Source organism: Chlorocebus sabaeus, chromosome 2, assembly GCF_047675955.1.
Source record: "Chlorocebus sabaeus isolate Y175 chromosome 2, mChlSab1.0.hap1, whole genome shotgun sequence".
NCBI lineage: Eukaryota > Metazoa > Chordata > Mammalia > Primates > Cercopithecidae > Chlorocebus > Chlorocebus sabaeus.
In genome coordinates this window covers 63,982,269-63,999,808 of record NC_132905.1, presented here as the reverse complement: position 1 = coordinate 63,999,808, position 17,540 = coordinate 63,982,269, and the positions used below count along the sequence as shown (strand labels likewise).

The following is a 17,540-nucleotide window of genomic DNA, read 5'->3' as shown; positions in this document are numbered from 1 at the left end:
TGGGAGGCCGAGGTACAAGGATCCCTTGAGGGCCAGGAGCTCAAGACCAGCCTGGGTATAAGCAAGACCCCTGTCTCTATAAAAACAAGCAAAAAACAGAAAATAACAAATGTTAGTAAGGGTATAGAGAAGTTGTAGCCTTTGCCCTGTTCGTGGGAGTGTAAAATGATACAGTTGCTCTATAGGAGTGAGCCACGGTGCCCAGCTTGTTGCAACAATATGCTGGTTCCTCAAAAAATTAAACATAGAATTACTACGTGGTTCAGCAATTCCACTTCTGGATATATACCTAAAAGATTTGAAAGCAAGGTCTCAGACAGATGTTTGTACACCTATGTCCATAGCAGCATTATTTACAATAGCCAAGCTGTGGAAGCAACAAGTGTCCATCAGCAGATAAATGGATAAGCAAAATGTAGTGTGTGTGTGTTTTTGTGTGTGTGTGTGTATATACGTAAGACAAATATATATATACATATATACATATATATACAGTGCAGTATCATTCAGCCTTTAAAAGGATTGGAATTCTAACACATGCTACAACATGGATCAACCTTGAAGACATTATGCTAAATTAAATAAACGAAACAAAAGACAAATGTCTGATTCCACTTGTATGAGGTTCCTAGAATAGCCAACTCAGACAGAAAATAGAATAGTGGTTGCGAAGAGTTAGAGGGAGGGAAAATTAGTGTTTAGTGGACACGTAGTTTTAATTTGGGATAGTAAAAATTTATAGAAATGGATGATCTGGTGATAATTGCACAAGAATGTGAATATACTTAATGCAATTGAACTTTATGTTTAAATGTAGATAAAATGGTAGTTTTTATTTTTTTTAGTTGGAGTCTGTCTCTTGTCACCTAGGCTGCAGTGCAGTAGTACAATCACAGCTCACTGTAGCCTCAACTTCCTGGGCTCCGGTGATTCTCCCACCTCAGCCTCCCAAGTAGCTGGGACTGCAGGCACACACCACCACACCTGGCTGATTTTTTGTATTTTCAGTAGAGACGGGGTTTTGCCATGTTGCCCAGACTGGGTGTGAACTCCTGGGTTCAAGCGATCTACCCTCTTCAGCCTCCCATAGTGAGCCACTGTGCCTGGCCATAAAGTTTATTTTATGTATATTTTACCACAATTTTAAAAAGTGTTTCAACAAGCTGGGCACAGTGCCTCACTTCTATAATCACAGCACTTTGGGAGGCTGTGTGGGAGCATCACTTGAACCCAGGAGTTTGAGACCAGCCTGAGCAACATAGGGAGACCCCATTTTTACAGAAAAAAATTTTTTTTAATTAGCCAGGTGTGGTAACCCACGCCTGTGGTCCCAACTACTTGGGAGGCGGAGGTGGGAGGATTGCTTGAGCCTGGGAGGTCAAGGCTGCGGTGAGCTGTTGATCATACCACTGTACTCTAGCCTGGCCTGCAGAGTGACACCTTGTTTCAAACAAAGTTTCAACAAAAAGTAAATAGAAATCGTACAGAGGGCATCTCTATTCGCTTTACGCAAATTTACCTATTGTAATATTTTACCCAACTTGTTTTATCATTTGTGTGCAGTCATGTGTGCTCTATATATACACATGTAGACATGTGGGCACACTTTTTTTCTAAATCATTTTAGGATAGATTATATGCATCATGGCTGTTTACTTCTAATTCAGGAAAATTTCTTAAGAATAGACATATTCTTGCCGGGCGCGGTGGCTGAAGCCTGTAATCCCAGCACTTTGGGAGACCAAGACAGGCGGATCACGAGGTCAGGAGATTGAGACCATCCTGGCTAACACGGTGAAACCCCGTCTCTACTAAAAAATGCAAAAAAAACTAGCCGGGCGAGGTGGCGGACACCTGTAGTCCCAGCTACTTGGGAGGCTGAGGCAGGAGAATGGCGTAAACCCGGGAGGCGGAACTTGCAGTAAGCGGAGATCCGGCCACTGCACTCCAGCCTGGGCAACTGAGCGAGACTCTGTCTCAAAAAAAAAGGAATAGACATATTCTTGAGCTGCGCGCGGTGGCTCACGTCTGTAATCTTAGCACTTTGGGAGGCCGAGGCGGGTGGATCACCTGAGGTCGGGAGTTTGAGACCAGCCTAACCAACATGGAGAAACCCCGTCTCTACTAAAAATACAAAATTAGCCGGGCATGGTGACACATGCCTGTAATCCCAGCTACTCGGGCGGCTGAGGCAGGAGAATCGCATGAACCCGGGAGGTGGCAGAGGTTGCAGTGAGCTGAGATCACGCCATTGCACTCCAGCGTGAGCAACAAGAGGGAAACTCCGTCTCAAAAAAGAATAGATATATTATCTTAACTGTTGCGATTATGTACCAACCTCACAAATTTACATTGATACAATAATTTAATACCCTCTGAATTCCAGTTCTGTCAATACTGTTTTTTATAGCATCCCCACCTCCACCTGCTGCAGTATGGAATACAGTCTAGAATAGAGTATTGCATTTATGCAGTGTCTCTTTAGCCTCCATTTGTCTTTTATGATATGGACATGTTTTAGGAGTATAGTACCTCTTTCCCCTTTTTAAATAGACACTTCCTCTTTTTCTGAATTGAAGTTACAGCTGGGTGCGGTGGCTCACACCTGTGATCTCAGCACTTTGGGAGGCTGAAGTGGGAGGATTGCTTTAGCCTAGGAGTTCAAGACCAGCCTGTGCAACATGGTGAAACACCGTCTCTACTGAAAATACAAAAAATTAGCTGAGGGTGGTGGCACATGCCTGTAGTCCCAGCTACCTGGGAGGCTGAGGTGGAAGAATCACCCAAGCCCAGGAAGTTGAAGCTTCAGTGAGCCATGATCACACCACTGCACTCCAGCCTGGGCAGTGGAATAAGACCCTGTCTTTACATACATACGTACATACATACACACATACAAATTGAAGTTATGCTGTCTCAGTCAGGAAACTGCATAAGTGTTGTGTCCTTCTCAGTTATCACATTTGGAAACTCAATACAATTTCATCTAAGTGCATAATGAGGGGAATCAGCAAATGCTATGGGAGATAGGGAAGACATCATTGGAAAGGAACCTGATTTGATAGCATATTTCTAACATTTTACTTACTTTCCACCAGTGTCAAATTTTGCATAGTTCAGCTAGTCTGTATTACTGTTTATGCCAGTTTTTAAGCTCCTGTATTAAATATAAAGAGAATATTACTGATTTCTGTTTTTAAATTCATTGAAATCAAGTATGTCTTTCAAATGGTGATCAAGTTTCTACTGATTATTACCATAAGGTTCCCCCAAAAGATATGGATTGCTATAAGATGACATGGAACTTTGACATATGAGAACAAGTCTTTATTCTCTTCCTGGTTTCATCAAATATGAGTCAGACTGACAAGTTGTACTCTCGGCTTTGCCGCCATTCTAGAACCTTTTAGCTCCCCTACTTAAGTTACAGAAAGCTGCTGAAAGGAAAGTACTTTTCTTGCCAATACCTTTTGTAGAATATATAAATAGTGGTAATGCTGATGTATCTATCCTCAATGCCATTTTTCCCTTCCAGGCTGTCTTACAAAATTATTCAAATTTTGCATGCATAGGTAACAGGATACTTGGCAAAATATGGTTAAAGCAAATGTCAGTTTACTGTATTTCTTGGTATTTTTCTTCTCATAGGAAGCACTGGTTGACACAGTTGAGTTATATTTATTGGCTATAAGTAGGAGAGCCAGAGATATATTTCAAGCCGTTATTATTTGTAAGATTATTTCCTTCCCATATACCTTCTGCAAATGATTCCTTGGACTTTGTGCATTTTGTTTCTGCAGTTTGAAGAAAACAGGTCTGAAACAAGGTCTTACCCCCAGCTGCCTCTGAACACAGTGACTGCCAGATCTCCAAACATCAAGTCCAGCTTTGTCCGCCAACCTGTCTGACATGTCGGGACCCGTGCCAAGCAGGGCCAGAGTTTACACAGATGTTAATACACACAGACCTCGAGAATACTGGGATTACGAGTCACATGTGGTGGAATGGGGGTAATTGTTTTTGTTGACTTCATTATACTCACTCAAAGGGCTGAATCTTGTGGATCTGTTGAGTAGTTTTTGTCAGAAAACCTCCATGACTCTGTATGTGTATACCTCAAGATCAAAGCCCAATTTGTGTTTTCTTCTTTTGAGCTGAAAATTTGGTTTTGCAGTGAAGAAGCAGAGTTGTTTGGCAAGTGAACAATTTTAATGGGCTTACCATTTAAAAATCATTTTAGTTTCTTATCCTTTTCTCTGATTTATATGCCGTCATGCACCACATAACAACATTTGAATTAATGACAGACCACATGTAGGACAGTACCATAAGATTATAAGAGAGCTGAAAAATTTCTGTGGCCTAATAATGTCATCGTAACATCAACAGTGCATTCATTACCTTTTCTATGTTTAGATACACAAATACCATTGTGTTACAATTGCCTTTTTATTACGGTACACATTTGTATCCTAGGAGCCATAGGCTATACCCTAGATACGTAGTATGCCATACCATGTAGGTTTGTGTAAACACTCTGATGTTTAACACATTTCTCAGAATGTCATTAAATAACTCATGACAGTATTCTATACAGGCACCTGGTAACAAAAAGTTACCTATCAGCTTGCTTATCAAGCTAAGGGCATTGCAGATCAGTGAGAGTCGATACTTGAGAGACTTTGAAAACACCAAAATCTTACATAAAGTATTTTGAGATAGAGAATGTTGTTTCATGTTAATACAGGAGGATGAAACAGTTCTCCAAAAAGGTAACTTCTTTCTGATGAGAAGCAGAATTAAATTCTTAAACATTTGCCCTTATCCTGAGACTAGGCATGTCTTAACATGGAATTCAGCCCAAATTCTATCTTGAACAGTTGTAATCTGCCTGAGCAGCTGTGTTTGCCCTCCTAATTCTCTGTACAGACTCATTTGGATGTTTGCATTTCCTGTCCCAGTGTGGTAGACATTTAATTGGTCAGATCATACTTGTGTGATAAAAGCATTTTGATATTCAAGTGCAAAAGAAAGCAATTTGAAAACCAAAGCTGCAGCTCTTGTATGCTGTATTTTATATCTGACTGCGTGTGATTTCCATAACCTGTAAGTGGTTAGTGGATGCTTCCCTAAATTGTCATAGGGTGTATTTTTAATCTTGAGTATGTCATGATTTTTGTGTGTATGTGTGTGGAGATGAGTCTTGCTCTGTTGCCCTGGCTGCAGTGCAGTGGCGTGATCTCGGCTCACTGCGACCTCCGCCTCCTGGGTTCACGCGATTCTGCCACCTCAGCCTCCGGAGTAGCTGGGATTACAGGCATCTGCCGCCCCACCCAGCTAACTTGAGTATGCCATGATTCTTAACAGTAAATACATTGCTTCTGAATACAGAGACACTGTATGCTGTAAAGACACCATTAAGTGCCAGTGTGGTTTACTACCAATAAATGTTGTTACTACTGATAATCTAACAGTTTTCCATTTATGTCACAGGCTTTGGACTCTAGGTAACACTGTTTACTATAGGAATTTCAACTGCTGTCTTCAAATTGAGTGCTTTGCACTTGGTTCTGCCTAAATGGCACTAAAGAGCCCTTTTGGGCTTTTGACATGGTACTACTGTTTGTTTGCTTGCATTTGTTTTGTATACCCTCCCATAGGAAGAGAACTCAGACAGACAGAAGTAGGAGCTTTCTTCCCCTAGACCTGCCGTGATTATAATGTTGTCCATTGTTTTTAGTACCTTTTGTCTTTTCATTCACTTTCTTTTTAGCTACTTGAGGAAAATGAATGGTTGATATGGTTGATTTGGTTCATATTGGATACTTAGTAGCTCCAGCAGGAGTAGATAGAATTTAGGCCTTAATGGAACTGTGTTTGTCATTCTTCAGAGCAAAGCCCTCTACACTGAAAGCAGGCAGGGGCAGGAGGAAAATGTTGGCATTTCCCTTATTCTACCTCTGTTTATTACCTCTGGTGTTGCTTATTGGTCACAGAATATGGGTGTAAGTAGAGGAGGGGATCACTGACTATAGTTTACAATCTATAGTGTGCTCTGTGAACTTTACTACACATGTACTATCCCCAGAGCTTGCCCTGGAGGGCAAATAGATTAAGCCTATACATTTGAAAGCCATTTACCTTCAAAGAGGCCTGTTAAAAATCAGCTGCTGCCAAAGTTAGCTAGATTGAAACAGTCTTGCAAAATGTTTTGAGTTCCTGCTAAGTGCCAACACTGGACCAAGCCCTAAGGGACAAGAATATATAAAAATTATTCTCTTGGGGAAAGCTGTCTCTTGTCGGAGACAAACATATTTAGAACAAACCTTAATACAAGCTAGCTCCATGTCATGTGCCAATAAAGATGTAAACAGTTTGGGATTTGAAAGAATAATTGAAAGGTGTAAGTTTTTCTAATTCTAGGATTTGGAACACACGTATTTTTAAGTGGCCTAATTAAAAAAAATACAATGAAACCAATTTGGGAATTATTTGAAATACCTCTTATTTCTTTTACACCTGCTGGCAGTAGATTCCTGGAAGTTGAATTGATGCTTGATAATTTGACCGTTTATAAGTCATTTTATTTGTGTCCACAGAAATCAAGATGACTACCAGCTGGTTCGAAAATTAGGCCGAGGTAAATACAGTGAAGTATTTGAAGCCATCAACATCACAAATAATGAAAAAGTAGTTGTTAAAATTCTCAAGGTGAGTACAAGTGATAATTTCAGAGGTATTTGGAATATAGATTTTTAAAAATAGTTGTGAAGATTGTGAAGACTTTTTTAAAACAGCATTTAAAAAGTTTTTGGTGCCAAAGCAAATAAATAAAATCTTGTTGTATACTGTGAACTCAATAGAACAAGTTCTGCTTATTTGACAGATCAGGAAACTGAAGCAAGAGAAATGATTTGAGTTGACTTATATTGCTAGGTTGTGGCAGAGTAAGGGAGTAAAGGTACAGTCTGTTCTCTCCCAGTTCTTGCCTAATACTTATTTCCTATACTTTTCATTATATAATGAGGCTTTTATTTTCAATAAATAAATAATTGCCTCTACTTTGTAAGGATGAGGAGTCACAGGACTTAAGGGGGACAGACAGATGATATCAGTGCAGCTAGTCTGGTGTAATTGCCCATGCTTAGATGTGAGTGATAGGGACTGAAACAAACTGGGAAACACATGCCTCTTCAAAAGGAGTTAGCTGCTTCTCAGCTGAAGCTGATGATTGCCCTGCAGTAATGCAAGTCCATTGTTGCTTCATACTCTGTTTTGCCAAAAAAAGCCAGAAATTTATATTTGTATATGAATTCTCCTGACTTGTAAGTGTTGGCTCAAGATTTAAAAAAACAATGCACAGGCCGGGCGCGGTGGCTCAAGCCTGTAATCCCAGCACTTTGGGAGGCCGAAACGGGTGGATCACGAGGTCAGGAGATCGAGACCATCCTGGCTAACACGGTGAAACCCCGTCTCTACTAAAAAATACAAAAAAACTAGCCAGGCGAGGTGGCGGGCGCCTGTAGTCCCAGCTACTCAGGAAGCTGAGGCAGGAGAATGGCGTGAACCCGGGAGGCGGAGCTTGCAGTGAGCTGAGATCTGGCCACTGCACTCCAGCCTGGGCGACAGAGCAAGACTCCGTTTCAAAAAAAAAAAAAAAAAAAAAAAAAAAAAACAATGCACAGGCCAGATGTGGCCTCTGGGCTACCAATATACAACTTTTAATTTAGTTATAACTATGCTGTGCACTGTCTTATATTGGGAACTTAACATACAGTTCCTTACCATAGGAACTTTTTCATATTTGACACTGAAAAGTAGAAGTTTCCAAACTTTCTCAATTTATAACACTTATACTATCTTAGTAATTTTTCATGGTACTCGTAAGTCAGGAAATACCTCATCTGTGTATTAAGTAGCAAGGTCCAAATAGCTAAGTAAGTTTTATTTATTTTTTGTTGTTGTTGTTTTTGTTTTGAGACGGAGTCTCGCTCTGTCACCCAGGCTGGAGTGCAGTGGCGAGATCTCGGCTCACTGCAACCTCCACCTCCTGGGTTCAAGCAATTCTCCTGCCTCAGCCTCCCGAGTAGTTGGGACTACAGGTGCACGCCAGCACGCCCGGCTAATTTTTGTATTTTTAGTAGAGATGGGGTTTCACCATATTGGTCAGGCTGGTCTCACACTCCTGACCTCAGGTGATCTGCCCCCCTCGGCCTCTCAGTGTGCCAGGATTACAGGCAAGAGCCACTGCACCTGGCCGCTAAGTATTTCTATTTTAACAACTTGGTAGCCATTTAAAAAGTTATTCACATAAATAAAAAGAAAAATAATAATTTTATTCTTAGTAACTATAATTTATTACCATCGGGTTATGTAGACCTGTTACTGCATAGCTTTTCAAATGTTGTAATCGGATTGGACACCACCACCCTCATATCCTGTCATTGATTTTTGCGCAGTACTTGCTTTTTATCACAGCAACTACTGCAAACCCAGCTTCACAAAAAATATGCGCCCTCACAAGGAATATAATACAATCTAATGTTGAAACTACGAACTACCTCAAGCTGGTAGTGCACTCAGTGTCTGGCAGATGCAATGATTGGTTGGTGTGTTTTCCTCAAAAAAGTAAAGTATTCCACAGTACTCCTGTGCATTGCTGGGGTGCTTCACATGCCATTTGAGAACCAAAGAGTTTAAGTATTTATATCTCTCTTGAAATATGTAGAAAGAGAACTAGGTTGGAAATCAAAACATTTGGGTGACTAGCCACAGTAGTCCTTTTAACCTAGGACATGTTTATCCATCTATTAAAAAGAATGTTGGCTGAGTGTAGTGGCATGTGCCTTTAGTCGCAGCTACTCGAGGGCCTAAAGTGGGAGGATCACTTGAGCCTGGAAGTTGAAGGTTGCACTGATCTGTGATGAAACCCACTGCACTCCAGCCTGGGCGATGGGAGTGAGACCCTGTGTCGAAAAACAGAAAGGATTAAATACAAAATTGTGTGCATATATACATACCTTGGAGACTAGAGTTCTTTATGATTGTATGGTGATATTCATATGGAAAGGTATATGATAGAATGAGGTGATATATTATTATTTAGAGCCACATGAAAAGCATGGATAGTGGGTCTACAGTTCAGAAGAGGGTAGTAGTTAGGAAAAGCTCCCTGGAGCTGTCTTCAGGCTAAATGGGAGGAGGATTTGGATAGGTGTTGGGTGGAAGTGGTGAAGGGAAGCAGGCTATAGAGTGCACCAAGATAAGAAAAGAGGAAGAGGGAAAAGTGAGAGAAATATTTCGTGTGAAAGATGTTATGTGACCATATATAGGAGTTGAACTTGGAAAGAGAGATTAAGTTGGTGAAGGCCTGGAAAAAATCTCTGCATTTCCTTGCAGTCTTAAAATTCTGACTTGTCTCTTGTAGATAATTGTGAGCCCTTGATGGTTTTGAGTGAAGGGTGATTTAGAAAGATTTTTTTCAGCTCAGTTTTTCTAACTGTATTGTATATTTTACTGTAACTGTGGGTAGGTGGTGTAAGTATAGATGAAGTTCCTTTGTAAACCATATTTAAAATTTTTAATCTCCCCTATGTATTTAATAAGAAAAAGTTGCATTGATCGCATTAAATTAGGGCCTGAGTCAGCTGCCTGGTCTGTCACAAACCAGCTTTTTAAGTTTATAAATTCGAAGGATTCTGTAGAATAGTTTTGTCAACCAGAAGCTTTTTTTCCCACTAAAAAATCCAGCAATTGGGTTAATGAAAAACAGGAGGTAAGTTGTTGGGTTAGTCTCTGCAGGGTAGAAAGATTTCCCAGCAGGAAGAGAAAACTTCTATTATCTTGTTTCTTAGGTAGATATTGTATTGGGTAAGAGGTCGTGGGTTGAATTCAATGTGGACTACATGGAAGTCATCAGTAAAATAGCTTCTATTTATTGGGTACCCCTTTGCATTGGACCTGTTCTAACTGTGGTATGTAAATCACTGACGGGCAAGTATAGTCCCTTTCAGCAATGAGAAACATTTAAATGCTTTTCTGAACACTGCACAACCACAAAGCCAGGTTTTGAGAACTGTCAGTGTTTCCAAAATCTGCTTGCTTTCTGCTACCATGTGCTTGAGGCTTAAGACAAAGTTAAAAGAATTTATAGTATATTATTTAGTAGTTTCTGGACCTGGATCATCAGCCTGGAAAGTATCTAAAAATAAATACCCCGTTTCCCTCTCAAGATTCTGATTTAGTAAATCTTGGTGGGTTCTGTGAGTCTGTATGTTAAAAAAATCCAGGTAATTGTTGGTCATCAAACTTTAGTAACTACCAATCTTGTAAATGAAGAGATGAGATGTATTTAACTTCTAAGAGTTCTATGCAGGGCATCCAGTCTGAGGTGACCAGCACTCACGGAAAAGACCTGCACAGTCCAGTACAGCAGGCACACAGGCCGCATGAGGCTGTTAAGCACTTGAAATGTGGCTGGGCTGAATTGAGATATGCTGTAAGGGTAAAATATATTAGATTTCAAAGGTTTAATACAGAAAAAAGAAGGTAAAATAGATTAGTAATTTTTTACATTGATTTATATGTTAAAATAAGATTTTTAGATTAATAAAATACATTAATTTTGTCCTTTTTTAAGTTTCTTGATGTGGCTACACAAGAAACACATTTAAAATTACATATGTGGTTTGCATTGTATTTCCTTTGGTCCAGGACTGTTTTAGACTATTCAGGAGAAGGCTTTATAAGCCCAGGCACAGTGGCTCATGCCTGTAATTCCAGCACTTTAGAAAGCCAAGGCAGGTGGATCATGAGGTCAGGAGTTCGAGATCAGCCTGGCCAACATGGTAAAACCCATCTCTACTAAAAATACAAAAATTAGCCAGGCGTGGTGGCGTGTGCCTATAATCCCAGCCACTCCGGAGGCTGAGGCAGGAGAATTCCTTGAACCTGGGAGGTGGAAGTTGCAGTGAGCTGAGATCGTGCCACTGCACTCCAGCCTGGGCGACAGAGCAAGACTCCATCTCAAAAAAAGAAAAGAAAAGAAAAGAAAAGATGGAGGAGGCTTTATAAAGGAGGTACAGTTGGTCCAAGGCCCTCCTCAGAAAAAAAATGGAAAGGATTCTATACTAGAACAGATGTGGAAAGGATGGGTGAGGACAAAGGAATGTTTAAGATACACTCTGCAGAGTACTCTTTTTAGAATGGAGGGATTCATTTGTAAGAGTATTGGCACTTTGGGAGGCCGAGGCAGGCAGATCACGAGGTCAGGAGATCGAGACCATCCTGCCTTACACGGTGAAACCCCGTCTCTACTAAAAATACAAAAATTAGCTGGGCATGGTGATGGGAGGCTGAGGCAGGAGAATGGTGTGAACCCGGGAGGTGGAGCTTGAGCTGATATCATGCCACTGCGCTCCAGCCTGGGCGACAGAGCGAGACTCCACCTCAAAAAGAAAAAAAAAAGAGTATTGGTGATCAGTCTAGACAGTTATTATTATGTTATGTTCTAGCCATATTCCGAAGTCTTTCAAATACCTCATTTGAGTCTTGGAACAATCTTATGAGATGGGTACTCTTGTTATTCATTTTACCCTTAACAAAAGGCTTAGAGAGGTTATGTAGTTTGCCATTACAACGAAAGGCTTAGAGAGGTTATGTAGTTTGCCATTACAGCTAGCAGGTAGTAAAGGTAGGTTTCACATTGGGCATTATGACTCCAAGACCCACACTTTACCCTCAGGGTTATGCTACATAAAGATGTTTTGACCATCCTTGTTGTTGGCCCTGATTAGAGGAAGAAATGGAAAGGGCCCATGTTTCATCCTAATTGATAAAAAGCTTTTCAAGATATACTTTAGTATTACCATTTAAATTGCTACTTTGTAAGGTTTTAAGACATTAACATGTTTAACATGTTTTAAAACATGAACATCAAGACTGATGATTGAAATACTAATTCTGCAGAAGTCTGGTCTTTGGAATAGAAATCTTTTTTTCTTTCAATTCAACGTTTGTAAGTACCTGTAGAATACCTGGCACAGTGCTCGGAGAAGGATTCAGAGACGAATGTGACATTTTCTTCCTTCAGGGTGCTCATAAGTAAGCCATTTATGTATTACACTACATGTTGAAATACTCTGAAAAAGAGTGTCTTTTTTTTTTTTTTTTTTGCTGATGTACTTTTCCCCTTTCAGCCAGTAAAAAAGAAGAAAATTAAGCGTGAAATAAAGATTTTGGAGAATTTGAGAGGAGGTCCCAACATCATCACACTGGCAGACATTGTAAAAGACCCTGTGGTGAGTATAGTAGGTGTTAGCAAGGCCCACCAGGGCTGAGATGGTGTTTGACCTGGAGCACAACTGGCCTCTTTTTGTTCCCTCCCCCAACCCTCATCATTAAGTCCTGCTTTGAAAGTGCTTAATCAGATATACCATTTAACTAGCTTGGGTCTTTCTTTCAAAGAGACCTCCACCCACAGACTATTTCTTATTCTTCTAGGCTAAGAGACTGATAGCACTGGAAACTGAAATGTGTTAATCCATTTTGCAAACTCAGGTCCGATGCCGATGGGCGATGGGCGCATTGTCGGGCTGCCTAGAGCCTGGTGAGACTTCAGCTCCATGTCTTCTGTTTGAAATCCATCCCAAAAATGACCTAAGTGTGGTGATAATCAGAGCGGGGAGGGCTTGTAGCAATAGAGGGTTTCTTACTACTGAGGCGAGGACTGCCAAATTCACCATGCAGCATCCGCAAACATTGTCCCCACTAAAGCTGTCAGGGCTATTGCTAATGTGTGTTTTTGTTTTTGTTCTTTTCCCCTAGTCACGAACCCCCGCCTTGGTTTTTGAACACGTAAACAACACAGACTTCAAGGTATAATATATAACCAACTGTTTCGGGCTAGTGGGTTTTTAGACCACTTAGCCTTTGGGGATGATGCTGTTAGAAGAGCTTGCTTCGAATTTGTTTTTAAAAAGATTTTCTTCCTTACAGTGCAAATTAAGATAGAGGAACTCCTATACAAGCAGTGTCCACTTTCTGCATCTTGATATTTTGCCCATTTGTTTAATGTTTTTTTTAATGACCAATACATTTACTTCTCACTACTTAGTTGACAGTTTCTTCTGATGTTCAACCTAATGAAGGCAGCAACACATGTTCACTTAGGATCTGGCCTTATGGCATTCACTTTAAACAATAGTGTTCAGGAAGAAATATATTGTATATATAAAAATAGGGACTGCGTATTTCTTAGGATTCCTCAGGAACTGTGGGCGATAGATCTTAAAAGGCAGGGATCGAGGAAGGGTAATGTCAAATTCTGCCATAACACAAACCTCTATAAGAGATATCTCAGAATTCCAATCTATCCAGTGGCCTACTTAATTTCATACAGTTCCAATTTTACAGAAGAATGTAGCTACTCTTTTGGAGTAAAAGTTGTAGAAGATCTTTGATTTGCCTTTCCACCACTCCAGGATACAGAATGTTATACATTAATAAATTAGTGAATTCTTTTGCAGAGATAGCGAAAAAGGAAGAGGAGCTATTTTAGAGTCGGAATGATAATTTCAAGAAAAACTTTGTCAGAAGACATTGCCAACCATTTAAAGAGATGTACATATGGCTGGGCATGGTGGCTTACGCCTGTAGTCCTAGCTGCTGGGGAAGCTGAGGTAGGAGGATCGCTTGAGCCTAGGAGTTTGAGGTTGCTGTGAGTTAATGATTGCAGCACGGCACTCCAGCTTGGGCAACAGAGTAAGACCCTGTCTCAAAAAAAAAAAAAAAAGACATGTCCATGTAAAAAACATTCTGCAACTCTTTGGAAACTGGAAAGGATACATAACAATTGTTCACAGAGTTTACTTTCCTATTGGAACAAGAATAGTTTTTTAAATTGACTTAACAGGTTTGGCATCATGCCATCTGCATACCCACTGGTGATCTGCAGGGCTAACTATATAAGCCAAAAATGAGTTAGTTCCCTAGTAAGGAGGCAGTATATTTGCCAAAATGTCTTTTTTGAGAAGGTCTGAAGATAAAAACAAACTAAATTATAGGTGTGTATCAGTGCATATTAACGTATCTAGATCGGTATGTTTCTAACAGTGGATTATAGCTTTTGCAATATATGTTTAAGTAATTCTTCACTTTTAAGAGTTGAAGACCCAGAGTATCTCTTTAAAATTAATGTAATGTTGGAGAAATAGAGAGCAGTGAATGGACAGATCTTGGAACAACGGTAAATGAGCCAAGTCTTGGTTTGAATTACTGTGGGTGAGGGTGAAAAATGCCTTTCTGTCAGCATTATTTCATGGCTCAAACATTTGTCTTTAACAGCAATTGTACCAGACGTTAACAGACTATGATATTCGATTTTACATGTATGAGATTCTGAAGGTAAGTGAACCTTGGATACTAAATATTTTTTAAATTGGTCTTCTCTTTGTTAAATAGTAAATTGATGGTAGAAAAGCCAGCAAATTAACTTTGTAAAGTATGTTGAAAGAAGAGACCTCTATGTAAGTTTTTAATAAGTTAATAGTATCATACCTATAATCCCAGCACTTTGGAAGACTGAGGCAGGAGGATTGCTTGAGGCCGGGAGATCAAAAGACCAGCCTGGGTGACATAGTGAGACCCTCATCTCTTCAAAAAAATTTTTTTTAATTACCTGGGCATGGTGGTGTGCACCTGTAAGTCCCAGCTACTTGGGAGGCCAAGGCAGGAGGATTGCTGGAGGCCAGCAGATCAAGACCAGCCTGGGCAACATAATGAGACCCTGTCTCTACAAAATATTAAAAATTAGCTGGGCATGGTGGCTCATGCTTGTAATTCCAGCTACTTGGGAGGCTGTGACAGGAGGATCTCAGGAATTTGAGGCAGCAGTGAGCTATGATTGTTGCACAGGCTGGAGTGCAGTGGCACAGAGTGAGACTCTTGTCTCTAAATACATAAATAAATAAAAATTAATAATAATAAGATCAGAACCCTTGTGCCAAGGGTTATGGAATGGGGTCTAGTAGGAGTATAATTTAGAACAATTTGAAAAAGGGTGTTTGTAAAATAGCTGGGACTGACCCCTTAACAAATATTTGTAATCTCTGTGTGCCCCTATGTAAGTTAAAATTAATTTTTCAAAGCTCGTGAAAACACCTGATGTGCTAGCTTCTGGTATACTTTATTTCACTGAAGATTCAACAAATAAAACAGTAAACTTCAACTCAGTTCTCAAAGGGTAATTGTCCTAAGGATTGTGTAAATTTCTGCTTACAGATTGCTAATTGAAAATTTACTTTCATTTCTGAAGTGGGGTCACCAAATATCTTGTTCCCAGTAGTCACAAGGTCAGCTTTCTAGATGAGAGAATTGCTAAAAGTTGGCTAAGGTTTCTTACTAAACAAGAGTTGACATAAAGTCTGCTGTTGGAGCCTTAGAAGTACCCTGAGGAGATTGTGCCAGCAGAGATACTTGATCTTTCCATTGGCTCATGCAGTGTGTGGCAAGCAAGGCTTTAGAAAGTTACAGATATGATTGCCTAGCCCTGGGAACTGTAGGAACCCAAGTTGCCCTTCAGGAAGGACAAGAATTTGGCCAATAACATCGGTTGACTGAAAGGCTGGTATTAACAAACCCCGAAGATTATAGTAACTCAGTTCCCTTTAGCTTGAGGTTGGAAACATTTCAGATTGGATTTGATCACCTAAATCAGGCATTGGCAAACTTCTTTAAAGGGCCAAATAGTAAATATTTTAGGCTTTGTGGGCCATGTAGTGTTCAGCTCTGCTGTTGTAGCACAAAAGCAACTATAGACAGTGTGCAAACAAATATGCATGGCTATGTTCCAATAAAACATTATTTACAAAAGCAGACATCAGGCCAAATTTGGCCTGTGGTTTGCCAACCTCTGTTATAGACTCTTAGTTGCTAAAGAATTACTGTTCTTTGAATAAGAGGTTTGTAGTAAAGATCTATTTTCTTTCTTTGAGGGGTCTGTGAAAATAATCTAGGATCTGTACAAGACGGAAAAATTTGAAGTGGTGCAATTTGGGTATACTTTGGGTCTTTTTAAGACAGAAAACATGTTGAAACAACTATATCAGTAAAAGATCTCTAAGCTCAGATAACTGAGTTTGCTTGACTATGAGATCATGAACAAGTCTCTGAAGCATTCCTGTGGAAGTGACTGTCCTCAACTTGAATCCCAGGGGTATTGTGAGGCTAAAAGGAAAATTAACATGGAGGGAAAAGTAAAGGACTCTTAACTATTATTCAGGCTAACTCCTTTCTTACCTGTTGCTCCCACAGGCCCTGGATTATTGTCACAGCATGGGAATTATGCACAGAGATGTGAAGCCCCATAATGTCATGATTGATCATGAGCACAGAAAGGTAAAGTGATAGACGACAAGTGTTATTTATCTCCATGATGTAGTTAATTGCCCATTTTCAACACTTTATCCCTTGTCACAGACCCTAGTACCTATTCGGCCCTTGATAAATATTTGATGAATGAATGAATTTACAAATCAATATGTTTGAACCATTATTTATATTCCTAAGAATGCTACCAAGAAGGAAACATTAGTATAGTGGGCAAAATGTTCATCTTCTAAGCCCAGAAACGTGGCTTCTAGTCTTATTTGTTGAATAACTAGTTTACTGAGACACTACTTTGTCTTCATTTGCCTTCTTTTTCTTTCTTGTACAGTGTGGGTAATAATTGCCCTGCAGGCAACTAGGTATTCATGAGAATTAAATGTGCACAGTTAAGTGGATGAAATGTACAGAAAATGCTATTTCTGTTAGTAGGTTGGTCATGAGGCCCCTATTGTCTACAAATGTTTTTACATGAGAGCTGTAATGGCCACATACTGTAACATTTCAGTTTTTTAAGGTGACCAAGCTATGATGATTTATCTGTTGTGGTCTTTGAGGAGGTAGGTGATTTGTTTATGCAACTAAATTTTTTTAGGCACATAGTATGTCAAAAGGCACCATTCTAGGGGCTAGGGATATATGAGTGAACTAAACATACAATAAACGCTTGTCTTTAGGAGCTTACATTTAGGGAGGCTGGTGGGATAGAAAGTTATTGTGATGTAGAATCAAAAACAAGAATAGTGAATGGCAAGAGGGTATTTGCAGTTTTAAACCAGTTGTAAAGGAAGGTTTCACTAGAAAGGTGACATTTTAGAGAGCACTGGAAGGGACCCAGCCATGCAGTCTTATGAAGAAACATGTCCCAAGGCAGAGTAAATAGCAAGTACAAAATCTCTTGAGGTAAGGATGTGTTTGGCATGTTGGAAGAGCCTCAAGGATAAAGCTGGGACAGAATGAATGCAGGGAAAGAAGGAAATGAGATCAAAGAGGTAAAACCAAATCATGTAAAACTTTATTGGTCATTGTTAGGCCTTTTCTCTGAAGATAGAGAGCTTTTGCATATTCTTGCATATTCTTTTTTTTTTTTTTGAGACGGGGTCTCGCTGTGTCGCCCAGGCTGGAGTGCAGTGACGCGATGTCGGCTCACTGCAAGC

The 17,540-nt window shown here is 39.9% G+C and overlaps 1 protein-coding gene across 3 annotated transcripts in view; it reads left to right on the top strand.

The window, feature by feature from the left end:
• Positions 1–17,540, top strand: part of CSNK2A1 (casein kinase 2 alpha 1) — a 63,457-nt gene that overhangs the window by 33,405 nt on the left and 12,512 nt on the right. For 2 of the 3 annotated variants that reach the window (XM_037993991.2, XM_037993992.2), the window contains 6 exons: positions 3,801–4,010; positions 6,600–6,711; positions 12,198–12,299; positions 12,826–12,876; positions 14,344–14,403; positions 16,312–16,395. In XM_037993991.2, coding sequence (XP_037849919.1) covers positions 3,910–4,010; positions 6,600–6,711; positions 12,198–12,299; positions 12,826–12,876; positions 14,344–14,403; positions 16,312–16,395 — 510 coding nt within the window. In that variant the 5' untranslated portion in view covers positions 3,801–3,909. The remainder of the gene's footprint in view (positions 1–3,800; positions 4,011–6,599; positions 6,712–12,197; positions 12,300–12,825; positions 12,877–14,343; positions 14,404–16,311; positions 16,396–17,540) is intronic. The other variant, XM_037993995.2, reaches the window with a different exon arrangement.